This window comes from Petromyzon marinus, chromosome 53 (assembly GCF_048934315.1).
Source record: "Petromyzon marinus isolate PM22_M1 ecotype Great Lakes invasive population chromosome 53, UKy_Petmar_22M1.pri1.0, whole genome shotgun sequence".
NCBI classification, from domain to species: domain Eukaryota; kingdom Metazoa; phylum Chordata; class Hyperoartia; order Petromyzontiformes; family Petromyzontidae; genus Petromyzon; species Petromyzon marinus.
In genome coordinates, this window is record NC_133719.1 from 12,488,378 (window position 1) to 12,516,351 (window position 27,974).

At 49.1% G+C, this 27,974-nt stretch overlaps 2 protein-coding genes across 7 annotated transcripts in view; one reads left to right on the plus strand and one right to left on the minus strand.

Annotated features, from left to right (window-relative positions):
* Positions 1-13,396, minus strand: part of LOC116953857 (nucleoside diphosphate phosphatase ENTPD5-like) — a 54,434-nt gene extending 41,038 nt beyond the window's left edge. The window contains exons 1-2 of one of the 5 annotated variants that reach the window (XM_032974125.2): positions 13,094-13,396; positions 2,602-2,683 (exon numbers count right to left, since the gene is read on the minus strand). In XM_032974125.2, the coding sequence (XP_032830016.1) occupies positions 2,602-2,611 (10 nt within the window). In that variant the 5' untranslated portion in view covers positions 2,612-2,683; positions 13,094-13,396. Of the gene's footprint in view, positions 1-1,366; positions 2,581-2,601; positions 4,023-13,093 lie in introns of those variants that run through there. The other 4 variants (XM_032974126.2, XM_032974124.2, XM_076052040.1 and 1 more) reach the window with 4 other exon arrangements.
* An 80-nt stretch (positions 13,397-13,476) lies between these two features.
* On the plus strand, positions 13,477-26,745 carry LOC116953932 (uncharacterized). Of its 2 annotated transcripts, XM_032974256.2 has the most exons (3): positions 13,477-14,009; positions 17,983-24,435; positions 25,222-26,745. In XM_032974256.2, the coding sequence occupies exons 2-3, from the start codon at positions 23,613-23,615 to the stop codon at positions 25,296-25,298; spliced, it is 900 nt and encodes a 299-aa protein (XP_032830147.2). In that variant the 5' UTR covers positions 13,477-14,009; positions 17,983-23,612; the 3' UTR covers positions 25,299-26,745. The 2 variants fall into 2 exon arrangements, with proteins under 2 accessions (XP_032830147.2, XP_075908156.1); XM_076052041.1 differs by having other exon boundaries at positions 17,983-26,745.
* Positions 26,746-27,974: the final 1,229 nt, after the last annotated feature.

Genomic DNA, 27,974 nt, shown 5'->3' on the forward strand with positions numbered 1-27,974 from the left:
CACTCGCCTACTGATGGTTTTACAGGCCTTGACCAGGTCAATAACACAGAGATGTAGGTCTTGTTGGAATTCTCTACACCTCTGTTGTAGCAGACAAAGAATATGCCGTCCGTACACACAACAGCCGCCATTCGCCACTAAGTTGTGGTGACATCACCACGGTGCTTGCGCCAGGCTAAGTGCACTCCGAGGCCATTTGAAGTGTTGAAGGCTCGCTGGCAGGTCATGGAACAGACCCAGGTGCCATAGGTTGACTGACTGGGAGATGCAGCAGCTATGCCCCCTACTGTACCAACTTGCTGCGTTTTAGCCACGCGGTGCTTCGCTTGTTTTTGTAAGCGTCACTCCTCTGCCCTCCGTTGTTGTTGGAGGGCGACTGCCTCCAACTGCCCAGCAGCCTCCTGCATGAACCTCCTCCATATGTACACACTCACCGTCACTTACCCTCACCCCCATCGCGCCAGTATTCGTGTCTGGTAGTCACAGTGGTGCCAGTATGCATGCTTGGTATTCAGAGCAGTGCTGGTATGCATGTCTGGTATTCACAGAAGTTTAGTTTGCATGTCTGGTATTCACAGAAGTACTGGTATGCATGTCTGGTATTCACAGAAGTACTGGTATGCATGTCTGCTATTCACAGCTGTGCTAGTTAACTGCATTCAAACATGATTTGAAGCTTTCGTGACTGCAGGAATTACTCTTTGTTTTTTTCCGGTAAAGTCACGTATAAATAATAAACTAACATAATAGCGTACGACGTTTCGGTTGCAACACAAGCAGCCATCATCATGTACAGAAGAGCTAAATTTATGAGAGAGGGGAAACATATAACCTCAGATGTATATACAGACACCCAAGTAGGGGGAACTGACACAGATACAACAGGGGACACAGAGAGAGAGGCATACCAGACAAACAGGGTTTAGCAAAATTTTGGATAACATGTAAAGCAACACAGACGGTCGGTCAAAACACAATTAACGCATAGTTCGGTTGATCACGCTATTTCAAAGATTGTTAAATTGCAAGTTAAGTATGAAACTCAAAATACAGACCACACACACACAGACATCCAAGTAGAGCGAACCAGCACAGAGACAAGCACACAGTAAAGTCGCCTTAAATAGGCAGAGAAGGTAAGGCTGAGAGACAATGGGACAAACTTAGCATGAGGTATGCATGGAGCAAAGTGGGGCACGGCAGCACACAATGGGACAAAACAGCATGAGGTAAAGTGGGGGTCGGCAGCACCCACTCGGAAGCAACAAGGCCCACACACAGGCAGAGACAGCACAGAGACACAAATCCAAGCCAAGACACAAAGGCAGATACACAAGCAGACAACACAAAGACACAGACCTCTTACCTACCCGAAGAGGTGGTTCAGTCTTTGTGTTGTCTGCTTGTGTATCTGCCTTTGTGTCTTGGCTGGGATTTGTGTCTCTGTGCTGTCTCTGCCTGTGTTTGGGCCTTGTTGCATCCGAGTGGGTGCTGCCGACCCCCACTTTACCTCATGCTGTTTTGTCCCATTGTGTGCTGCCGCGCCCCACTTTGCTCCATGCATACCTCATGCTAATTTTGTCCCATTGTCTCTCAGCCTTACCTTCTCTGCCTATTTAAGGCGACTTTACTGTGTGCTTGTCTCTGTGCTGGTTCGCTCTACTTGGATGTCTGTGTGTGTGTGTGCGGTCTGTATTTTGAGTTTCATACTTAACTTGCAATTTAGCAATCTTTGAAATAGCGTGATCAACCGGACTATGCGTTAATTGTGTTTTGACCGACCGTCTGTGTTGCTTTACATGGTTTCCAAAATTTTGCTAAACCCTGTTTGTCTGGTATGCTTCTCCCTCTGTGTCCCCTGTTGTATCTGTGTCAGCTCCCCCTACTTGGGTGTCTGTATATACATCTGAGGTTATATGTTTCCCCTCTCTCATAAATTTAGCTCTTCTGTACCTGATGATGGCTGCTTGTGTTGCAACCGAAACGTCGTACGCTATTGTGTTATTTTATTATTTCTTATTTATACGTGACTTTACCGAAAAAAACAAAGAGTGCATTCAAACACTTAAACAGTTAAAACCGGTTTACCGTACTGCTAGACAATGTCTGGTAAATGGCTAACACAGCGGTGAGTTGGTGTTTTGGTTCAATCTCCCAGCACGGAATGTGAAGCGATGGTGAGTGCAGTACTTACATCTCGCTCACACCGGTTGAGTTCGTGACTCAATATCCACCGAAATCAGTACCCAATTGTGGTAACTGGTTCACGTTTAATAACCTTGGTATGTACATATATATGAACAATGATCCCCATATTGCCTTAACAGACCGTTGGGGTTAATGCTGTTATTGAGTAGCACCTATGAAGGCCGGCACGGCACACATCACAGATTTGAGGCCGAGTCAACCTCACTGGTGTTGATGGTCGCGAGTGGGAATCAAACTCGGATTACCGGGTTCATAGCACAATGCGCTAACTGCTACACTATATATACACATACACTTCTATGTATACATACGTACATAAACGTGTACACATACACATGTATGTACACATATGTGTACTTGTACAAGTGTATATCTCGTGTTTCTCTGGCTCACCTTCCTCCATGTCTTTGTCAGCCCCTACTGGTCCCAGGGTCTCTGCTCAAAGTCCAAGTCTGTCCTGCACTCACTCACTCTCCTGCCACGATGACTCGGCAAATCACAGCTCACTCATAGTGCCTCCCCGTGAGTGGGTGAGTGGATGTGTGGGTGAGTAGGTGAATGTGTGGGTGAGTAGGTGAATGTGTGGGTGAGTAGGTGGGCGAGTCAGTGAGTATCTGGGTGAGTGAGTGGATGGATTTGTGGGTGGATGTATGGATAGGTGAGTGAGTGGGTTGGCGAGTGGGTCAGTGGGTGGATGAGTGAGTGAGTGGGTTGGTGAGTGGGTGAGTGGGTTGGTGAGTGGGTTGGTGAGTGGTTGGGTTGGTGAGTGGGTGGGTGAGTGAGTGGGTGGGGGCGAGTGGGTGAGCAAGTGGCTGAATGATTGGGTGGGTGAGTGCGTGAACGCTGATATTGACCGCTGTGGTGTTACTATAGTAACTCCTCGCTTAACGGGTGGTATTCACACTATAACATGTTTAATCTATCACGCAGTTCTTCCATGAGGAAACGCGGAGAGTGCATCGTTGTAACGCGGAGCGTGCATCGTTGTAACGCAAAACGCACCCGTTATAACGCAAAACGCGCACCGTTATAACGCAAAACGCACCCCATTATAACGCATAACGCGCACCGTTATAACGCAAAACGCGCACCATTATAACGCAAAACGCGCACCGCTATAACGCAAAACGCACCCCGTTATAACGCAAAACGCACCCCGTTATAACGCAAAACGCACCCCGTTATAACGCAAAACGCGCCCCGTTATAACGCAAAACGCGCCCCGTTATAACGCAAAACGCGCCCCGTTATAACGCAAAAAGCGCACCGTTATAACGCAAAACGCACCCCGTTATAACGCATAACGTGCACCGTTATAACGCAAAACGCACCCCGTTATAACGCAAAACGCGCACCGTTATAACGCAAAACGCGCACCGTTGTAACGCAAAACGCACCCTGTTATAACGCCCCCTGGATGGCGAGTCCAGTGCTGCTGCAGATGACCGTTACATCCAATCAGAATCAGAATATTTATGTACACTGGAGGTATCCGATGAGCTTTCACAGACGTCCAGTAGGGGCACGGGGTCAGAACGTTACAACAAACAATACAAACGCACGATAGAAGTGCAAAGGGTAGGAGAGGTCAACATATCACTTAAAAAATACAAATTAAACTAAACTATTTTAATTTTACCAGGAAAGCCCAACGGCTATTTGCTTCTTGATTTAAAGCTTTCGTGACTGCAGTTATTCATATTCTTAGTTTTTTCGGTAAAGTCACGTTGAAGAGAAACAACAAAATAACAAAATATATATAAAACAATAAAAAAAAAAATTCTCACGACGTTTCGACCATAACTCAAACGGTCATCATCAGGTGTGTCGGTTTGCAGAAATTTATTTTTAAAACGGCACATTTATTTATTTATTAAAAAAAACGTTGGCGTCACGCGCAGCGATTGGCAGTTTGCCCAAGACTAGTCCATCTATTTTTTTTTTAAAAGAGGAGGGGGGAGACGAAATTTTTTATAATGTATGCTGTCTGAAAGCCACTGTAAGCGTGAACAATCAATCAAGAACTGAAATGATTTATCAAATCTTTCCAATGATTGCTAAGATAGAATCCATCTTCTCGGTTGAAATTGTCTCTGTGCTTGTATATGTGGATAGCCTCATGAACGAATCTCTCATGGAAGCCAGATGGCTTACAAAGAACCTCCGTCTTGGAAAAGTCAATGGCATGTGAGCCTACTGAATTAGAACAATGATCTGCTACGGCCGAGGTGTTGGTCCTACCATGTTTAAGGTCTGCTTTATGTTCACGAATGCGGTCCGAGACATGGCGTTTGGTTTCTCCAATGTAACTACTACCACAGAGGCAACTTAGTCTGTAGACACCAGGGTATTGTATGTCCGGAATCACATCCTTTACAGATGGAACCAGATCACGGATTTTATGTAATGTGTTGAAACGGACCTGGATCTTGTGTTTATTCAAGATTTTGGAGATCTTTTTTGTGATCCCAGCAATGTAGGGTAAAGTGATGGTTTTGAAAGGCTCCTCAAGAGGGTTCTTCTTCATGGTTTGAGTGATAGCTTTGCAGATTGTATAGTCGGAGTAACCATTAGCCCTAAGAGCTTGGTGTACGTGCTTGAGTTCACTGCTTATGTGTTCCTGGTCGGATATGCATTGGGCTCTATGATACAGAGTCTTGATGAGAGAATTCTTCTGTGATGGATGGTGGTGGGAATCCGGTTTCAGATAAGCATCCGTATGGGTAGCTTTCCTGTAGACAGAGTGGCTCATTGAACCATCAGGTCTCTTTTTAATTAGGACATCCAAAAAAGGTATCTTGCCATCTATTTCGACTTCCATGGTAAATCTGATGGCTGGGTGTATGGAATTGATGTGGTCGAAGAATTGGTCTAGAGCAGGCCGGCCATGTGGCCAGATGACAAAAGTGTCATCCACGTACCTCTTCCATAAGGTTGGGCGCAGAGTGGCAGTCTGGATGGCGTCAGTCTCAAATTTCTCCATGAAAATGTTAGCTATAACTGGAGAAAGGGGGGAGCCCATTGGGGTGCCCTCAGTTTGTTTGTAGAAAGTTCCATTCCAAGTGAAGTATGTATTGGTTAAACAGTGTCTCACCAGGGGGGGTACCTCGGTGTTTAGTCCTTGATGAACCAAGTCTTCAATGATTGCAATGGTGTCAGGTACAGGAACCTTGGTGAATAAGGAAACTACATCAAAACTGACAAGCAGGCCGTCTGGGGACAGGGAAATACCCTTGATTGTTGATACCAGGTGAGTAGAATTTTGTACCGCAGAGGTGGTCTTTCCAGTGAAAGGACGCAGGATTTCAGACAAAAAAAACGAGCTAGTTTGTAGGTGGGGGAGCTGATAGTAGAGACTATGGGACAAAGAGGTGTATCAACTTTATGTATTTTTGGTAAGCCGTATAATCTTGGTGGCCTGGCAGCAGAAGGTTTCAACGAAAACTGTTTAGATTGATCAATTAATGCGGTTGAATCAGAAATTATTTTGTTGGTTTGTGTGACGAGGCTGTTGGTGGGATCTCTTTTTATTTTTGTATAACTACCATCGTCGAGTAATTCTTTAATTTTGTTGTTGTATTCTATTTTATCCATGATGACAGTAGCATTGCCTTTGTCAGCTGAGAGAACTACAATATCATTCCTCTTTTTTAATTTATATAATTCAAAACGCTCATCTTTGCTGAGGTTGCTAGCTGGCATCTTAGCGTTTTTGAGGGTTGCAGCGATTTCAGATCTTGCTACGTCTGCAGCGATGTGACCCAGGCCACTCTGCGCCCAACCTTATGGAAGAGGTACGTGGATGACACTTTTGTCATCTGGCCACATGGCCGGCCTGCTCTAGACCAATTCTTCGACCACATCAATTCCATACACCCAGCCATCAGATTTACCATGGAAGTCGAAATAGATGGCAAGATACCTTTTTTGGATGTCCTAATTAAAAAGAGACCTGATGGTTCAATGAGCCACTCTGTCTACAGGAAAGCTACCCATACGGATGCTTATCTGAAACCGGATTCCCACCACCATCCATCACAGAAGAATTCTCTCATCAAGACTCTGTATCATAGAGCCCAATGCATATCCGACCAGGAACACATAAGCAGTGAACTCAAGCACGTACACCAAGCTCTTAGGGCTAATGGTTACTCCGACTATACAATCCGCAAAGCTATCACTCAAACCATGAAGAAGAACCCTCTTGAGGAGCCTTTCAAAACCATCACTTTACCCTACATTGCTGGGATCACAAAAAAGATCTCCAAAATCTTGAATAAACACAAGATCCAGGTCCGTTTCAACACATTACATAAAATCCGTGATCTGGTTCCGTCTGTAAAGGATGTGATTCCGGACATACAATACCCTGGTGTCTACAGACTAAGTTGCCTCTGTGGTAGTAGTTACATTGGAGAAACCAAACGCCATGTCTCGGACCGCATTCGTGAACATAAAGCAGACCTTAAACACGGTAGGACCAACACCTCGGCCGTAGCAGATCATTGTTCTAATTCAGTAGGCTCACATGCCATTGACTTTTCCAAGACGGAGGTTCTTTGTAAGCCATCTGGCTTCCATGAGAGATTCGTTCATGAGGCTATCCACATATACAAGCACAGAGACAATTTCAACCGAGAAGATGGATTCTATCTTAGCAATCATTGGAAAGATTTGATAAATCATTTCAGTTCTTGATTGATTGTTCACGCTTACAGTGGCTTTCAGACAGCATACATTATAAAAAATTTCGTCTCCCCCCTCCTCTTTTAAAAAAAAAAAATAGATGGACTAGTCCTGGGCAAACTGCCAATCGCTGCGCGTGACGCCAACGTTTTTTATAAATAAATAAATGTGCCGTTTTAAAAATACATTTATGCAAACCGACACACCTGATGATGACCGTTTGAGTTATGGTCGAAACGTCGTGAGAATTTTTTTTTTATTGTTTTATATATATTTTGTTATTTTGTTGTTTCTCTTCAACGTGACTTTACCGAAAAAACTAAGAATATGAATTACTGCAGTCACGAAAGCTTTAAATCAAAATGTAATCGCCTCTACGGGGAGGGTTTTCACATAACTTTAAGATCCTTCAACAAACTCCGGGATAAGAAAGCTCAGCTGATCGAGTCTCTCACCTTCCTGAAGAGATGCCGCGACTCTGGGGTAATACCAATCGCATTTACACTCACCTCTGCTACTGTAACTTCTTCTAATGCGAAACGAATTCTTTTCAAAACTAGCTTAGCTCTTATCTCAGAAAAAATCAGACTTATACGCACAGAACTAGATCAGTTAGACAAGACACTCTACAAATCACACTTATCATTGACGGCAATAATGTCCACATCGGATTGGGAACATGTAGACAATATGACTGCCTCTTCAGCTGCTACTATGTCGACCAAATGTAAGGAAAACCTGATTTCCAAATTTAACCTCCTCTTCAACAAAAGACCGGACCCACACACCAAAAAGTTAGACGTTAATAAAGTCGTAATTAATCGCAGTAACAGTTCTATTTCCGATGGTCTGAAATCCGTTTTAGCTAAAGGTCTAAACTTTGCAGTCACACCTAAACACATACCAGTTAATGATATAATTGCCCAAGTTGACGTTGCTCTCAGGGGCCTGGGTCACATCGCTGCAGACGTAGCAAGATCTGAAATCGCTGCAACCCTCAAAAACGCTAAGATGCCAGCTAGCAACCTCAGCAAAGATGAGCGTTTTGAATTATATAAATTAAAAAAGAGGAATGATATTGTAGTTCTCTCAGCTGACAAAGGCAATGCTACTGTCATCATGGATAAAATAGAATACAACAACAAAATTAAAGAATTACTCGACGATGGTAGTTATACAAAAATAAAAAGAGATCCCACCAACAGCCTCGTCACACAAACCAACAAAATAATTTCTGATTCAACCGCATTAATTGATCAATCTAAACAGTTTTCGTTGAAACCTTCTGCTGCCAGGCCACCAAGATTATACGGCTTACCAAAAATACATAAAGTTGATACACCTCTTTGTCCCATAGTCTCTACTATCAGCTCCCCCACCTACAAACTAGCTCGTTTTTTTTGTCTGAAATCCTGCGTCCTTTCACTGGAAAGACCACCTCTGCGGTACAAAATTCTACTCACCTGGTATCAACAATCAAGGGTATTTCCCTGTCCCCAGACGGCCTGCTTGTCAGTTTTGATGTAGTTTCCTTATTCACCAAGGTTCCTGTACCTGACACCATTGCAATCATTGAAGACTTGGTTCATCAAGGACTAAACACCGAGGTACCCCCCCTCGTGAGACACTGTTTAACCAATACATACTTCACTTGGAATGGAACTTTCTACAAACAAACTGAGGGCACCCCAATGGGCTCCCCCCTTTCTCCAGTTATAGCTAACATTTTCATGGAGAAATTTGAGACTGACGCCATCCAGACTGCCACTCTGCGCCCAACCTTATGGAAGAGGTACGTGGATGACACTTTTGTCATCTGGCCACATGGCCGGCCTGCTCTAGACCAATTCTTCGACCACATCAATTCCATACACCCAGCCATCAGATTTACCATGGAAGTCGAAATAGATGGCAAGATACCTTTTTTGGATGTCCTAATTAAAAAGAGACCTGATGGTTCAATGAGCCACTCTGTCTACAGGAAAGCTACCCATACGGATGCTTATCTGAAACCGGATTCCCACCACCATCCATCACAGAAGAATTCTCTCATCAAGACTCTGTATCATAGAGCCCAATGCATATCCGACCAGGAACACATAAGCAGTGAACTCAAGCACGTACACCAAGCTCTTAGGGCTAATGGTTACTCCGACTATACAATCCGCAAAGCTATCACTCAAACCATGAAGAAGAACCCTCTTGAGGAGCCTTTCAAAACCATCACTTTACCCTACATTGCTGGGATCACAAAAAAGATCTCCAAAATCTTGAATAAACACAAGATCCAGGTCCGTTTCAACACATTACATAAAATCCGTGATCTGGTTCCGTCTGTAAAGGATGTGATTCCGGACATACAATACCCTGGTGTCTACAGACTAAGTTGCCTCTGTGGTAGTAGTTACATTGGAGAAACCAAACGCCATGTCTCGGACCGCATTCGTGAACATAAAGCAGACCTTAAACACGGTAGGACCAACACCTCGGCCGTAGCAGATCATTGTTCTAATTCAGTAGGCTCACATGCCATTGACTTTTCCAAGACGGAGGTTCTTTGTAAGCCATCTGGCTTCCATGAGAGATTCGTTCATGAGGCTATCCACATATACAAGCACAGAGACAATTTCAACCGAGAAGATGGATTCTAAATTTCGATTTAAAGCTTTCGTGACTGCAATGATTCATCTTCTTTGGTTCTTTCGGTAAAGTCACGTAGAATGAGAATAAAATAATAAATTGATCAAATAAAATAACACAATAATATTCTCACGACGTTTCGGCCACAACACAAGCGGCCTTCATCAGGTGAAGGGAGCGAGACTGTCTGGTAGGACAGCGCTGGAGTGAGAGAGCCACGTTCAGATCACGGCTTTTAAGCTGTGTGAGAGGAACAAAGAGCCTTGACGAAGGAATTAGCATAAAATTTAGCATTGAAAAGGCTGAATGATTAGCTTGTGACTGGTCACAGAAATAGCTATGTTAAAAGTTAAAGCATACACCTCCGCAGAGGCACCCATTGTTAAAAGGAATTAGCATAGAATTTAGCATTGAAATAGCTAAATTAAGGCATTTGCTTGTAACTGCTACAGAAATAGTTACGTTGAAGTCAGAGCATACACATTCACCGAGGCACTTAGTACAAATCAAAACAGGAGAATTTAGCATTTAAATAACTAGGCGAATTTAGCATTGAAATAACTGGGTGATTTGCTGGTGACTGGTCACAGAAATGACTACATATCTGAGCTATTCACAGTACTATATAGTGAACCAATAAAAACTAAAATATAAATTACCTTCATGTTATCAATAAACTGTATATTCTCCAATCAGCTAAGCTACCAACCATAAGTCGTTATATATCACAATGCTATATGGCGAAAAAATGGGTGGAAATTTGAGGGTAAGGAAATTTGAGGGTAAGAATCCACCCATTTTTTCGCCATATAGCATTGTGATATATAACGACTTATGGTTGGTAGCTTAGCTGATTGGAGAATATAGAGTTTATTGATAACATGAAGGTAATTTATATTTTAGTTTTTATTGGTTCACTATATAGTACTGTGAATAGCTCAGATATGTAGTCATTTCTGTGACCAGTCACCAGCAAATCACCCAGTTATTTCAATGCTAAATTCGCCTAGTTATTTAAATGCTAAATTCTCCTGTTTTGATTTGTACTAAGTGCCTCGGTGAATGTGTATGCTCTGACTTCAACGTAACTATTTCTGTAGCAGTTACAAGCAAATGCCTTAATTTAGCTATTTCAATGCTAAATTCTATGCTAATTCCTTTTAACAATGGGTGCCTCTGCGGAGGTGTATGCTTTAACTTTTAACATAGCTATTTCTGTGACCAGTCACAAGCTAATCATTCAGCCTTTTCAATGCTAAATTTTATGCTAATTCCTTCGTCAAGGCTCTTTGTTCCTCTCACACAGCTTAAAAGCCGTGATCTGAACGTGGCTCTCTCACTCCAGCGCTGTCCTACCAGACAGTCTCGCTCCCTTCACCTGATGAAGGCCGCTTGTGTTGTGGCCGAAACGTCGTGAGAATATTATTGTGTTATTTTATTTTATCAATTTATTATTTTATTCTCATTCTACGTGACTTTACCGAAAGAACCAAAGAAGAAGATGGATTCTATCTTAGCAATCATTGGAAAGATTTGATAAATCATTTCAGTTCTTGATTGATTGTTCACGCTTACAGTGGCTTTCAGACAGCATACATTATAAAAAATTTCGTCTCCCCCCTCCTCTTTTCAAAAAAATAGATGGACTAGTCCTGGGCAAACTGCCAATCGCTGCGCGTGACGCCAACGTTTTTTTTTATAAATAAATAAATGTGCCGTTTTAAAAATAAATTTCTGCAAACCGACACACCTGATGATGACCGTTTGAGTTATGGTCGAAACGTCGTGAGAATTTTTTTTTATTGTTTTATATATATTTTGTTATTTTGTTGTTTCTCTTCAACGTGACTTTACCGAAAAAACTAAGAATATTTGCTTCTTTTTCAGAACCGACCTGAACACAAATGATAGCTCAACGAAGTGGCTTATTATGTGTAAATGTATAGCAGCCAAATAATCTAAACGTGTGTTTCTATGGCAGCAGCTGCCTTCGTTTTTATAGTTGTATAAAGTTAAAACCGAGACGTCCATCGCTACAGACATCACTGAATGACTGGCTGTAAGTTCAATTTGTGTCGTATGTGGCCAACCGCGCTCATCGGAGGTGCGAGAGGGGGGACAACAAATGAAAGACAAACTTTTTGGTTCCTTCGGTAAAGTCACAAAGGTAAGAAATTATAGATCACGACGTTTCGATCGCAACACAAGAGACCGTCATCAGGTGGGACACTCACAGCAGGGATTGTGATTGCTGCTGTGATTGCAGGGATTGTGATTGCTCAGTTTAACACGTAGGCTTTCGCGACCAATATTATTCATAATAAAGGTTTTTGGGTTCGATCGCGTTTATTTATAAATGTGTCGTAACCCTCCAACCACCCGACACGGCCAATCAGCAAAAAAGTGTCACGTTGACAAAAGACAAATAATTCACTACTTTAGCCCACCGGTGTGTTGAAGAGTGAATCCACATTTATAGTTTGAGTACGACGTTTCGCTGGTAAATACATCCAGCATCATCGGGCAATTCGCCAGAATGGTAAAGCCCTCGCTTGCTCCCGGTTTTATATAGAGCAGCAGGGTGACGTCATCACTTAATTCATATCAGGTGCAGTGATTAGAGGCGGAGGGGGGGTATTGTAATTATATAATCGATTAGTAATCAGTCATTGGTTATGATTAGTAATGAGTTGTAGATTAGTAATTCTTTAAATCAAAATGTAATGTGTATTATTTAATAATACGCTTCCAGGCCGCACTAAGCCGGTAGCTGTCAGAGCGATTAAAGTTATTCTTGTTCCTCTCAATTTCAATGGATTCTCTAATTAGTCTTTGCTGATGCTGGATGTATTTACCAGCGAAACGTCGTACTCAAACTATAAATGTGGATTCACTCTTCAACACACCGGTGGGCTAAAGTAGTGAATTATTTGTCTTTTGTCAACGTGACACTTTTTTTGCTGATTGGCCGTGTCGGGTGGTGGAGGGTTACGACACATTTATAAATAAACGCGATCTAACCCAAAAACCTTTATTATGAATTGTGATTGCTGCTGTGATTGTCCCGCCTGATGACGGTCTCTTGTGTTGCGATCGAAACGTCGTGATCTATTATTTTATACCTTCGTGACTTTACCGAAAAAAACAATGAGTTTGGATTCCTGCAGTCACGCAAGCTTCAAATCCAAATGAAAGGCAGTTTAAGTACAGCACACCAGTAACCGAGAGTTCACCGGTTTTCAAGCGGTAACCGCAACAAAACACGATATGAATCACCCCTCCGAATGTGTTCCACATCTTTCTGTTGGCATTCCCCTGCACATACGATTAGCACATTTGGTTAGGTACGGTACGAAAGAAGTTCAAAATATTGTACATACATCAGATACCACTCATCTACATCATCTACCACTCATCATCAACAGTCACCACTCACCATCATCAGTCACCACTCAATTTTTGCTACTTTCCTCGTACCTCCGATGAACACGGTTTGCTACGTACGGTGCAAAAGAAGTTCAACATACCGTACGTACATACAGGTGAGTGAGTGGTGTACCTGTTCCGCATTGTTCTTTGCTGTTCCTAGACAAGGGACACGGAGACAGGGACACACCGAGATCCACCAGCACGGACACACACAGACCAGGGAAAAAGAGATGCCGGGAGACAGACTGAGACACTGGAAGACAGAGACACTGGGAGGCAGAGACACTGGGAGGCAGAGACACCGGGAGACAGACACACCGCGAGGCAGAGACACCGGGAAACCGCTAGAGACACCGCGAGGCAGAGACAAGGGCGAGTGGTCCCTGTCTTCTCCGTGTACCCGGCGGCTCGAGTTGAGTGATTTCCCCAACTCGCGTTTTTTGTTTAGGATTCACCCACGGCCACTGCGGCTTCCGTAGGTCCCGCCTACTTTACCATAAGCCCCGCCCCTCTCGTGTGGCCCCACCCACCACTGCCGCCCTGGTCGCAGCAGTTCTGGAGTAATTAAATAACGAAAGCAGATTCAGTCAATTCTAGATTTAAAGCTTTCGTGACTGCAAGGATCCATACTCTTTGGTTCTATTCGGTAAAGTCACGTAGGTAAAAAAAATAAAACAACAAAAAAAACAAAAATCACGACGTTTCGGCCACAACACAAGCGGCCTTCATCAGGTGAAGGGACCAGGCTGTCTGTTTCACTCCAGCGCTGTCCTCGAGACAGCCTGATCCCTTCACCTGATGAAGGCCGCTTGTGCTGTGGCCAAAACGTCGTGATTTTTGTTGTTTTATTTTTTTTACCTACGTGACTTTACCGAATAGAACCAAAGAGTATGGATCCTTGCGGTCACGAAAGCTTTAAATATAGAATTGATAACCTCTACGGGGAGGGCTTTCATCTATCTGTTAGAGCTTTTAACAGACAACGGGACAAGAAGTCATAGCTCATCGAGACGCTGACCTTCCTCAAAAGATGCCGCGATCACAAGGTAATACCCATCGCTTTCATACTCACTTCTGCTGCTGTATCTTCTCTGAATGCTAAACAGATTCTGTTTAAGGCCAGCCTATCTTTAATCTCAGAGAGGATAAGGCTACTCCGATTTGAACTCGATACTTTAGACAGGACTCTCCTACAAGCTCATGTAATGTTAACACAAAAAATGTCACCTTCTGATTGGAATCACGTAGACAGCATGACTGCTTCTTCTGCTGATTCACTGTCAGTCAAATGTAAAGCTAACCTGATTTCTAAATTCAACCACCTATCAAAGAAGAACCCAGTTCCACATATAACAAACTAGACATTAACAAAATCGTCATTAATCAGAGTAGCACCCCGATTTCCGACAATCTGAAAACAGTACTGGCTAGGGGACTGAATTTTGCTGTCACCCCAAAACACATACCAGTAGATGATATCATCTCTCAGGTCAATGTAGCCTTCAAAGGCGTAGGACACATCCAAGCAGACGTTGCGATAGCTGAAATAGCCACTACTCTTAAGAATGCTAAGAAACCCATTAGTAACATCAGCAAAATTGAATGCTCTGAACTCACGAATTTAAAAAAACAGAAGTGATATAGTCATCCTCTCAGCCGATAAAGGCAACGCTACTGTTATTATGGATAAAGATTCATACAACAACAAAATTCAGAATCTGCTCAACGATGGAAGTTACTCAAAAATTAAAAATGACCCTACCAATAGCCTAGCGATAAAAACCAACAAGATCATCACAAATTTCGATGTAAAGCTTTCGTGACTGCAATGATTAATCTTCTTTGGTTCTTTCGGTAAAGTCACGTAGAATGAGAATAAAATAATAAATTGATAAAATAAAATAACACAATAATATTCTCACGACGTTTCGGCCACAACACAAGCGGCTTTCATCAGGTGAAGGGACGAGACTGTCTGGTAGGACAGCGCTGGAGTGAAAGAGCCACGTTCAGATCACGACCTTTAAGCTGTGTGAGAGGAAACAAAGCGCCTTGACAAAGGAATTAGCATATAATTTAGCATTGAAATGGCTGAGTGATTAGCTTGTGACTGGTCACAGAAATAGCTATGTTAAAAGTTAAAGCATACACATCCGCAGAGGCACCCCTTGACAAAGGAATTAGCATAGAATTTAGCATTGAAATAGCTAAGTTAAAGCATACACATCCGCAGAGGCACCCCTTGACAAAGGAATTAGCATAGAATTTAGCATTGAAATAGCTGAGTGATTAGCTTGTAACTGGTCACAGAAATAGCTATGTTAAAGTCAGAGCATACACATTCACCGAGGCACTTAGTACAAATCAAACAGGAGAATTTAGCATTGAAATAACTAGGCGAATTTAGCATTGAAATAACTGAGTGATTAGCTAGTGACTGGTCACAGAAATGGCTATGTTGAAGTCAAGGCCTACACATCTGAGCTATTCACAGTACTATATAGTGAACCAATAAAAAACTAACATAAATTACCTTAATGTTATCAATAAACTCTATATTCTCCAATCAGCTAAGCTACCAACAATAAGTCGTTATATATCACAATGCTATATGGCGAAAAAATGGGTGGATTCTTACCCTCAACTTTAGCAACACGGATAGCTACGGGCCCCGTTCAGACGGACGAGTTCATCCATGGTCGGAACAGAGGAGGGGGAGAGAGACAGCTGCGAGGCGCTATTATACTCCATGTTGTAAACCATACCATTAACCGTGGTGTGAGAGGTATTAAGAGTCAATGCTGTCGAAAGAGCTGCGGTCTGAAGGTCATCATAAAATACAATTAATTAAGAACAGAAATGGTTTAAAACATCTTTCCAATGGTTACTAAGCCAGAAGATGGATTCTGGCTTAGTAACCATTGGAAAGATGTACCCAAAACTTTCGCAGCTCTTAAAAATTCCCTTTTCACACCATCAATAGGTAAACTCCCCCTCCCCCCCTCGCCAACCGGCATGTTCACCCGCATGTACACCACCTCTACACCGTTCATCATGCTAAGTCGGCCAATCAAATGCTAATTTTTATGCTAATTCCTTTGTCAAGGCACCTTGTTTCCTCGCACACAGCTTAAAGGTCACGGTCTGAGCGTGGCTGTGTTTCACTGCAGCGCTGTCCTCGAGACAGCCTGATCCCTTCACCTGATGAAGGCCACTTGTGTTGTGGCCGAAACGTCGTGATTTTTGTTGTTTTATTTTTTACCTACGTGACTTTACCGAATAGAACCAAAGAGTACTGATTCAGTCACTCACATTTCGACGCGCAGTTTGCTCTGCGTACGAGCAAGATCGCAAACATCACGGGAAGAGTTCGCTTCTACCTCTCTAGATCGCTGGCGGATAACACTGGCTCCCTAAACCACCCACTCGCTCGCTCACTCGCACACTCGCTCATTATGAGCATCCTTGTGTTCGAACATGGTGTTTGTGATTGATATTCCGTGACTTGCGCAGAATTTCAATACCATCCCACCGGGTTCAGATCAGGGGGGCCATTCCTCCCAATCAGGCCTCTCCAGGCATCTCCATCGTTTCCCACGTGAGCATTGAAGTCGCCCAGTAAGAGTCGATAGGCGGCACTCTGTCGAGCACTGCACCCAACGTCTCCAAGAAGGCCGAATACTCTGAACTGCTCTTTGGTGCATAATCATAGACAGCAGTCAGAGTTTTAATTTCTGAGACCCGAAGTCTCATTGAGGCGACCTGCACATTCCACTGGGATAAACTCCAACTGAACAGCACCCAGCCAGGGGCTTGTGAGAAGCCACCAGGCTGCCGTCACAGCGCTTCCCCGCCACCCTCCACATGAACACATATACACACACTCACGTAGGGCCTTGTGTGGAGGAGGCACCTGCCCTGAGTTTTTACCTGAGAGACCCCCTTTGTGGGGGTGCTCCACGGTTTCTCAGGGCCAGGGAATTGGCAGCCCCCCCCCAGGCCAAATGACACTGCGGCGCCGTGGCTTAACTTAAAATTAAATGACCACAGCGAACCTACTGAGAACCGCAGTGAGGAAATGCCCAAGACACATGGACCAGCAGACAGGTGGGGAGTGGAGCAGCGCGGGTTAAACGTCTCTACCCGTGATGCACCGCGGGTTAGCGTCTCTACCCATGATGCACCACGGATTAACGTTTTTACCCGTGATGCACCACGGGTTAACGTCTCTACCCGTGATGCACCACGGGTTAACAGCTATGATGCGGCACCAACTCGCTTATTAAGTCGGCAGTACACTTGGTTAAAGAAGGGGGGGGGGCGGGGCGTCGGAGAGGGGGGATGACCCGATTGGCCAAGACCGTTAGCTTTGATGTAAGAGGATAAAAGGGGGCCAGAAAGGAGAAGGGGTCTTTTCTAGATTTGAAGCTTTCATGACTGCAAGGATCCATACTCTTTGGTTCTATTCGGTAAAGTCACGAGGCAATTCAGATTTACAAACACAGACACAATTTTAACCGAGAAGATGGTTTCAAATTAAGCAACCATTGGAAAGATGTTCTAAATCGAACCAAACATTAAACTAATTTTCAATGGTACAGTATATTTTTCAAGTAGTGGGATCCCAAACTTTTGCAGCTGCTTAAATTCCCTTTTCAAACCATCAATATGTAAACTCCCCCTGCTCCCCTTGCAGGTCTGCACATGTTTCCCCCCTCTCTACACCGTTCATCATGCTAAGTCCGCCAATTAAATGCTAATTTTTATGCTAATTCCTTTGTTAAGGCGCCTTGTTTCCTCTCACACAGCTTAAAGGTCGCGGTCTGAGCTTGGCTGTGTTCACTCCAGCGCTGTCCTCGAGACAGTCTGGTCCCTTCACCTGATGAAGGCCACTTGTGTTGTGGCCGAAACGTCGTGAATTTTTTATTTTTGTTGTTTTATACTTTTACGTGACTTTACCGAATAGAACCAAAGAGTAAGGGGTCTTTTGTCTCTTTTTGTGCTGGGGGTGAATTGGAGAGGATGATCGAGGAGTTGTCAGCTCCCTGCCACTTGAATGTCCGCGTGACGAGTCAGAGGGCAGCCGAGTCCAGTCTTCCCAGCCAAAGCCACGTGCAGCCTCGCCTATCCGGGACTCCCTACCCCTCGAAGTCGGAGTGTAAGTATAGAGAGAAGAGGTAAGTCTGAGGAGAAAACCCCGTAGAAGGGGAGTAGGGAGAGACTAGGCAAATTGAGCCCTACACAGTAGAGAGATAGGTTAGATCTGTCCTGCTGGTCTACACTGACACGGGTAGATTAACTCTAATTAAATAGGGAATAAAGTACCAGTAAACACTAATCCGTGTCGTGTGGTTTCTGTGTTTACGCACGGGTGTGCCATTCTACCCACGTGTGGGTGCTTGCCGCGCACGTTAACCCATGAGCCCGTGTGCTGTGGTTTCTGTGTTTACGCACGGGTGTGTAATTTCACCCACGTGTGCGCGCTTGCCGTGTCACGTCAGCCCGTGAGCCTGCGTAGTTCTCTGTGATTATAAAGTGGGTAGTATCGACATTTGAATCATGCTTCTGCGAGGAGCAGCGGCGAGGGGGGGAGCAGGGGAGAGCGGGGGGGTACTGGAGAACGAGGAGTCGAGGGGCAGCAGCCCTAATAATTTGACAGCAGAGGAGAGCGGTGGGTCACAGGAGAACGGGGAGGTGGGGGGTAGCCTCCTTAACAATACCTCGGGCACTGCGTCAGCGAGGCAAGGGTGTGAATTGACCTGGAAAAGGTCCCCTCCATGGTGGAGTGGCCGAGGCCAAGGAACATGGCAGAAATCAGGTCGCTCCTGGAACTAGCCACTTATTGTCGTCGGTTTGTGAAGGGATTCATTGAGATTGCAAGCCCACTCACACAACTCACTTCTGTGGTGCCACGACAGCGAAGCCGCTCCGCCGAGGCCGGGGCCGCCGCTGTGCTGACGGTGCTGCTGCAGCGGGGAAGTCACCCGGCTCCCGTCACAGCGCTCTCCCCACCACCCCCCACATAAACACACACGGACTGGCAGGCAGGTGGGGAGCGGGTGGTGCAGGTTAACGGCCCTACCCATAATGCACCGCGAGTTTAACGGTCCTAGCCATAATGCACCGCGAGTTTAACGGCCCTACTCATCATGCACCGTGAGTTTAACGGCTCTACCCATAATGCACCGCAGTAGTAATGTGGAATGGGCAGAGCACTTGGTGGGACAATGGGGGCGGGGCGTGAGAGAGGGGGGGGCGGCAGGTAAGCGTTCAAACCTAGGAATAAAAAGGGACGGCATTGAGAAGTAGGGGGCCTTTTTGCTCGGAACTTGGAGGAGGGAGGACAGAGGGTGATCATCCTGTTTCTCGACCGTCCGTGTGACGGGTTGTAGAACAGCCAGACTCCAGCCCCAGCCAAAGCTTGGTACAGCCGCGTCTCTCTCCAACCTTTCACACATCTGGGCCGAACCGTGAGTAAGTGAGAGAGGTAAGGCAAAAGGGGAGGTTCTAAGAGAGAGAGAGTGAATAGAGAGGGGACAGACCACTTGAGGATTAGACCGTAGAGAGATAGGTTAGATCTGCCTGCTGGTCCGCACTGACACGCAGTTTAGTTTGTTTATTCGTAGGTAATTAATCGTCAGTACGGTATAAACCGTATCGTGTTATCTCTGTGAGTGAGGAGAGGAGGGCGAGGTGTTGTGAATCGGATCGCCGGGGTGCATTGTATCTACCTCCAGCTGTTCGGTGGAGTGCTCTTTTGTTTGCGCACGGGTGAGTAATTTTACCCACGTGTTTGCGCTCGCACGGGCGGGTAATCCGATTGGCCAGAGGTCAGCGGGGGGGGGTCGGCAGGTAAGCATTCAAACCTAGGAATAAAAAGGGACGGCATTGAGAAGTAGGGGGCCTTTTTGCTCGGAACTTGGAGGAGGGAGGACAGAGGGTGATCATCCTGTTTCTCGACCGTCCGTGTGACGGGTTGTAGAACAGCCAGACTCCAGCCCCAGCCAAAGCTTGGTACAGCCGTGTCTCTCTCCAACCTTTTACACATCTGGGCCGAACCGTGAGTAAGTGAGAGAGGTAAGGCAAAGGGGGAGGTTCTAAGAGAGAGAGAGAGTGAATAGAGAGGGGACAGACCACTTGAGGATTAGACCGTAGAGAGATAGATTAGATATGCCTGCTGGTCCGCACTGACACACGCAGTTTAGTTTGTTTATTCGTAGGTAATTAATCGTCAGTACGGTATAAACCGTATCGTGTTGTCTCTGTGAGTGCGGAGAGGAGGGCGAGGTGTTGTGAATCGGATCGCCGGGGTGCATTGTATCTACCTCCAGCTGTTCGGTGGAGTGCTCTTTTGTTTGCGCACGGGTGAGTAATTTTACCCACGTGTTTGCGCTCGCACGGGCGGGTTCACTCGGGGCTCGACGCGCATGCTTGGGCAGCAGTAACGTGCTATCACCCTGGGAATTAAGGTACGGGTCCTTCGATCATTAAATTCACTAGTGCGTGGTGTGGTGAGCCTATGCATCGTGTGGTGCTGGTTGTAGTTCGCCCGCGCCCGTACGGGGGCGTGCAGGAGCAGCAGCGCTCACGGCACGCGCCGCGCGTGTGGCGTATAGAGATAAATTGGTGAGCGGGTATTCCGCAGCCGTAGCCTAATTAGTTGATTCCGAACGGCTGCGACGGTAAATAAAACAAGATTACGCAATTCAAGCACGTGATGCTGCTGGCGGTGGTTACCGTGTGTGTCGAGCTGCGCCGTGAGGTACACGGGTACCCACGTGCATAATCATACAACGGTTGTTGCGGTTGTGGCAGTGGTAGATGTGGCTGCCCGCCCATCCAGGTTCATAATAAGTTGGCGCAACGCCAACTTATTATGAACCTGGATGGGCGGGCAGCCGACTTTGTGGAGGCCCTACCCGCAAGCGCGCAAACACAGCTAGAGGAGCTGATGCGCCGACTTGATCTGCGTTTCGGTACGCGTGATGAGGCAAAGGCAGCCTTAGAGGCACGTCTGCACCAACCCGGCAAGGACCTGCGTGACTATGCCGAGGATGTGCGCGAGCTAACAAAGATCGCATGCCCGGGGTACACGACGGAGGTGATTGAGGAGCTTGCCGCTGAGAAGATCCAGCGGTACTTGGCTCGCACGTCGTGGTGGCAGCCCGATATGAGCTGTACACATCTCCCCTTTAACGCCCTTGTCGAGCGCGCGCGTAAATGTGAAAGGATTTCCAGCGAACGCGCGCAGCTCCGGGGGCTGGGACGAGAGCGCACCATAGCAAGCCTGTCCCCAGAGGAGGAAGAGGAGGAACAGGAGCTTGCCAGGACAGTAAGGGGTCTGGAAAGGGAGCCTCCGGTATCCCGTGAGACAACCCCGGAATGGGTAGCAGGGATGCAGACGGGCATAAAGGATGTAGCCGGCCAGGTAACCGAAGTAGGTGACAGGGTGACCCACATACGTGAGGAAGTGAGCCGGAACATGACCAAACTACAGTTCACAGTGGGGACCATTCAGTCGGAAATGGGGGAACTGCGCTCCACGGTAGGGGGGCTAGCCGGGAGGGTGGCCTGACTAGAGGCAGAGTCTGGGCAGCGGCATACTGGAGGGGAGAGAGGGAGCGGGCGGGGAGGCTCCTACGGGGCCGCCGCCCTTCCCCGAGCGTGTTACCTATGCGACCGTCGAGGGCATCTCGTGAGAGACTGTCCTCAGATTGCCGGCGCTAGACACGCGCTAGGGTTAAACTCCAACACCCCCTAGAGAGTGGACCAACTAGGGGTCCAATCGACACGGTCCCAACACAAAAATACGGTAATATTAATGACGAGCGAGTGACCTCCATACAGATTCCAGCAACAACACCCAAGGACGCAGTGAGTACGGGCGACTGGCTGCGGGAGCTGGTGGCGGGAATCATGGGGGCCACGTCGCTGGTAGAAGGGCAGGTGAACGGGTGGCGCACCCGGATTCTGCTGGACACGGGGGCGGTGGCCTCACTCGTGAGCGCCACGCACTGCAGCGTGCTCGGGGTTGACGTGGGCTGCCTGCAGGCCCCGGATCGCGTGCTGCACATGGCGAGTGGAGCCGGGATGGGACTTCTGGGGAGGGTCACCCTGGAAGTCCGTCTCGGACGCCAGGTGTGCACCCAGGAATTCTATGTCTCGAGTTTGTTGTGCCATGAGTGTATCGCAGGTACAGACCTCCTGGAAAAGCTGGGGCTCAACGTGCAGCCCCGCCAGCGATGCACCACCATGGAGAGCAGCGGGGAGCGGATTCCGTTCCTGGGACCCGAGCCAAATCGCCCCCGCTTTGCACCCGTGGCCGCTACGCTGGTGTCGGCCGTCACCATCGGGCTGCTTGCCGAGATGCTGGTACCCGTGGCAACCCCCTCCACCGACCCCACACACCGACCATCGGGCGAGGTAACGCTAACTCCTCACCCGGAGTTGGCGGTGCGGTACGGAGTTGTGGGGTCAGCCACGCTGGTAAACGCAGATGGAGGCCGACTGTTTATGCGGGTGTTTAACCCACACAGTACCCCGGCAATGCTACGACGACGCACCACGGTAGCTACCATACACCCCCTGCACGCGCGCCACTCTAACGACTCGTTGTTTGCACTCTAGGCGGAGGACCCTGGTCGCTCCGAGGACAACCAGGACCTGGCCTGGTGAGTCGGCCCGACTCCCTGACCCGAGGTCGTCCCCTTGCGTGATGCGTTACATGTGCCTTGGGCAGATCTATCTAAGGGGGAGGCCGATCAGCTGCGTGGGTTATTGCAGGAGTACGCCGACGTGTTCAGTGAGCATGATTCAGATGTGGGCCGGACAGACCTTGTTAAGCACCAAATTGACACAGGTGCAGCCCGACCCATCAAACTCCCCGCATACCGAGTGGGCGCGCCTGAACGGGCCCAGATCAAAGAGGCAGTCATGGATATGCTACGTGATAACATAATCCTGCCCTCGGCGAGCCCCTGGTCTGCCCCGGTGGTACTAGTCGACCCGATTCTGTGTTACCGAAAGTTGAACGCAGTTACCCTCGGCGACGCCTTCCCCATACCACGCATCGATGACACCTTTGACAGCCTCGCAGGGGCACGGTATTTTTCCACCCTCGACCTGGCGTCCGGGTACTGGCAGGTGGAGATGGCGGAGGAGGATCGGCCAAAAAACGCATTTACCACCCCGATGGGACTGTTCGAGTTCCAAGTGCTTCCGTTCGGACTCACTAACGCGCCCGCGACGTTCCAGCAGTTGATGGAGTTGGTGATGCGGGGCTTGCAGTGGGAACAGTGCCTGATTTACCTGGACGACGTGATAGTGTTCAGTAAATCTCTGTCTGAGCAATGGTCCAGGCTGCGAGAGGTGTTCCAGTGATTGCAAGCAGCCCATCTCAAGCTCAAGCCGTGAAAGTGTTACCTTGCACAGCGCGAGGTGGGGTACCTCGGACACCGAGTCAGCGAGGCGGGGGTGCGCACCGATCCCGAGAAGGTGCGCGCCATAGTGGAATGGCCATGGCCAAGGAACCTGACGGAGATCAGATCATTTTTGGGGCTCGCCACCTATTATCGCCGATTTGTAAAGGGATTCAGTGAGGTTGCACGCCCCCTCACCCACTCACATCCCCTAAGAACCCCTATCAGTGGATGGAGGCCTGCCAGACGGCCTTCACCACCCTCAAAGACCACCTCACCCACACCCCCACCCTGGCTTTCCCCGATTTCACCACTGATTTTATTTTGGACACCGACGCCTGTGGCAGTGGGCTGGGCGCGGTGCTGTCACAGGTGCAGGATGGGACGGAGCGAGTCATCGCATATGCCAGCTGGACCCTGAGCAGGGCCGAGCTGAACTATTGTGTGGCCCGTCAAGAACTGTATGCCGTGATCTTCGCATGTAAACAGTTCCGGCCGTACTTGTACGGCAGAAAATGTCGGGTATGCACTGACCATTATGCCCTGCAGTTCCTCCTTACATTCAAGGAACCGCTGGGGCAGATGGCCCGATGGCTAGCACAGCTGCAGGAGTACAACCTGAAAATCGAGTACCGAGCTGGGCGTACGCACGCAAACGCGGACACCTTGTCAAGGCGGCCCGTGGTGTGCGCCGAGACAAGGACGAAGGAAGCCTGCCCGTGCTTCACGGGGGGACGTTGCCGCCAGGTGGCGGGCCCCCAGGAGCACGTTGAGACTAACCCCCATCCGATGAGAGAGAGTGCGGTATGTGCCACAGAGACCCCGGCAGGAGGAGCCAGGGGCCCGGGTGACCACCCGGCGGTCATGGAGCCCACACCCCAGGGCCCGACGGGCCGCTCAACCCTGCCCAATCGGATCCAAGAGGACGTCGGCTGTGCGTTCCCAGGCCTCGACGACGAGCAGCTGAGACAGACCCAGCAGCGGGATCCGGACCTGGCAGCGGTGGAGGCGGCCCTGTGGGAGAAAAAGGTCGTCCTACCGGGATCCTGGAGCGGTTTGTATGGCCAGTTGTGTGTAGAAGACGGAGTGGTGAGGGAACAAACCGAAGCTGGGCGGCCGGGATGCATCTGTGTCCCCGCCCAGGTATGGCCCCAGCTGCTACGGCTGGTGCACGACCACCCGCTCGGGAGCCACGATGGGGAATGACGCACTCGAGAGACTCTGCGTCGCCAGTATCTCTGGCCTAAATTGGCGCAAGATGTGGCCGCCTGGGTACAGTGCTGCCGGGCCTGTCAGCAGTGTGGGCAGAAACCGGCACGGTACCAGGTACCCCTGAGGCCGTTCCGTGTCAGTCAGACGAACCAGCTGGTGGGGATCGACCTACAGGGACCATTCCCACGATCCCACCGAGGCAACCGGTACATCCTCGTGGCAGTGGAGTATTTCACGCGCTACCCTGTAGGGGTGGCCATCCCAGATAAAACGGCCCTTGTGGTCGCCCGGGCGTTCGTGGAACACTACGTGCTTAAACATGGGATCCCCGAATGAGTCATTACTGACCAGGGTAATGAGTTCGAGGTGGAGCTGTTCCAGGTGCTGTGCCGCAAGTTCGGAATCCAGAAGGACCGAACCACGGCATACCACCCCCAGGTGAACGGTATAGTGGAGCGGATGAACCAGACTCTAGCCGGGAAGCTCAAACGCATGGCGGCCGCCAATCAACAGGACTGGGACGAACACCTCCCCTATGCCCTGTTCATCTATGCCACCACGGTACACACATCTATGGGACAGACCCTATTCCTAATGATGTTTGGTCGTGATTCTCGCCTTCCCGCAGATCTATTGTTCGGTGTTCCCCCACCGCAACGGGAGGAGGGGAGCCGCCCCGTGGAACACCTGATGGAGACTCTGTGAGGGGCCCGGGGCCGTGCCTACCCGCAAGGAGAGGCCGCGCACCAGCGGCAAGAGCAGAGCGCCCGACCCTGTATGGAGCCCCCCTTCTACTCGGCGGGCTCAAAAGTATGGCTGCACACTCCTCGCGTCGGGGCCGGACAGATGGGGAAACTGACCACCTACTAGCGGGGGCCCTGGACCGTGGGACGGCAGATCTCCCCCTGGACGGTGCTGATTCAAGGAGGAGAGAAGGGCCGCGAGATGGTGGTCAACATCCGCCGACTAAAACCATGGCGAGCAGCTCCAGCGGGGGGGAACCCCGCCGTTTGAGTACCCCGAAACCCCGAGGTCCCCACACCCCCCATACCCAGGGGCCTCACATGGTATATGGGCCCCACGGAGCCCCGAGCCTCGAGGGGCCCCGACCCGGGTCGGGCGGGACGAGGACGACGACCCTTAAACCCTACCACCTCCGAGTTCGTTCCCCAACCCGCAGGTACTGAGGGCCGAGGAGGACCGTTGGAGTGGAGGAGGAGACTGCCGCCGGAACCCCGGGAGACGGAGCCACCACCCTTGAGGCCGGCCACAAGGACTGGACGAGTCCCGCAGACCCCACGACGCTACCTCGTGGGAGCAACCCAGGCGAGGTGCTCCAGTCAACCCGGGACGGGGACTGGCACCTCGGGGGGCTATGTGGTGCCACGACAGCGAAGCCGCTCCGCCGAGGCCGGGGCCGCCGCTGTGCTGACGGTGCTGCTGCAGTGGGGAAGTCACCCGGCTCCCGTCACAGCGCTCTCCCCACCACCCCCCACATAAACACACACGGACTGGCGGGCAGGTGGGGAGCGGAGCCGCGCAGGTTAACGGCCCTACCCATAATGCACCGCGAGTTTAACGGCCCTACCCATAATGCACCGCGAGTTTAACGACCCTACCCATAATGCACCGCGAGTTTAACGGCTCTACCCATAATGCACCGCAGTAGTAATGTGGAATGGGCAGAGCACTTGGTGGGACAATGGGGGCGGGGCGTGAGAGGGGGGGGATAATCCGATTGGCCAGAGGTCAGCGGGGGGGCGGCAGGTAAGCGTTCAAACCTAGGAATAAAAAGGGACGGCATTGAGAAGTAGGGGGCCTTTTTGCTCGGAACTTGGAGGAGGGAGGACGGAGGGCGATCATCCTGTTTCTCGACCGTCCGTGTGACGGGTTGTAGAACAGCCAGACTCCAGCCCCAGCCAAAGCGTGGAACAGCCGCGTCTCTCTCCAACCTTTCACACATCTGGGCCGAACCGTAAGTGAGAGAAGTAAGGCAAAGGGGAGGTTCTAAGAGAGAGAGTGAATAGAGAGGGGACAGACCACTTGAGGATTAGACCGTAGAGAGATAGATTAGATATGCCTGCTGGTCCGCACTGACACACGCAGTTTAGTTTGTTTATTCGTAGGTAATAAATCGTCAGTACGGTATAAACCGTGTCGTGTTGTCTCTGTGAGTGCGGAGAGGAGGGCGAGGTGTTGTGAATCGGATCGCCGGGGTGCATTGTATCTACCTCCAGCTGTTCGGTGGAGTGCTCTTTTGTTTGCGCATGGGTGAGTAATTTTTCCCACGTGTTTGCGCTCGCACGGGCGGGTTCACTCGGGGCTCGACGCGCATGCTTGGGCAGCAGTAACGTGCTATCACCCTGGGAATTAAGGTACGGGTCCTTCGATCATTAAATTCACTAGTGCGTGGTGTGGTGAGCCTATGCATCGTGTGGTGCTGGTTGTAGTTCGCCCGCGCCCGTACGGGGGCGTGCAGGAGCAGCAGCACTCACGGCACGCGCCGCGCGTGTGGCGTATAGAGATACATTGGTGAGCGGGTATTCCGCAGCCGCAGCCAAATTAGTTGATTTCGAACGGCTGCGACGGTAAATAAAACAAGATTACGCAATTCAAGCACGTGATGCTGCTGGCGGTGGTTACCGCGTGTGTAGAGCTGCGCTGTGAGGTACACGGGTACCCACGTGCATAATCATACAGCGGTTGTTGCGGTTGTGGCAGTGGTAGATGTGGCTATCGTGGTGGTCGGCATTGTGGTTGGTGGCACGAATAGTGGTGCTCGTGCCGCGCCGCGGTCGCGCATCTTTACACGGCTATTTATAGCGCGAATCGTAGCGAACGAAGGGAGCGACGCGCGGGCAGCTGCCGCGCTAATTTTAGCGTGGGCACGTGGTGGCCAATAGGCGCGGGTAACCGCGCGTGACCGCGTGTGGGCAGCGGCGTACCTGGGTACGCGTAGGGGAAATGCACGCGGGGAGTGTGTGTGAACGACCCGAGGTGGCCAAGAGCCAGCCAAGTGACGTGTCTCATAGGAGCCGCGTGGAGGCAACGTGCTCGGAGCTGCGAACGGCAGCAACTAGGAGGGAAGAAGTGGAGGAGGAAGGGGGGAGACGAGATGAGGGGCAGCAGCCCCCACACTTCCTCCAAGAATCTCTACAGTTGGACGGAGGCCTGCCAAGTGACCTTCAACACCCTCAAGGAAAACCTCACCCATACCCCCACCTTAGCTTTCCCTGAAATTTCCGCAGATTTCATCTTCGACACCGATGCCTACAGCAGCGGGTTGGGAGCCATTCTGTCACAGGTGCATGACGGGGTGGAGTGGGTCATTGCGTACGCCCGCTAGACCCTGAGAGGGGACGAGCTGAATTGTTGCGTGAC

What these genes read in the sequence shown, in the direction of transcription:
- LOC116953932 (XM_076052041.1), top strand. Translation starts at nt 23,613, where the DNA reads ATGGAGGCCTGCCAGACGGCCTTCACCACCCTCAAAGACCACCTCACC.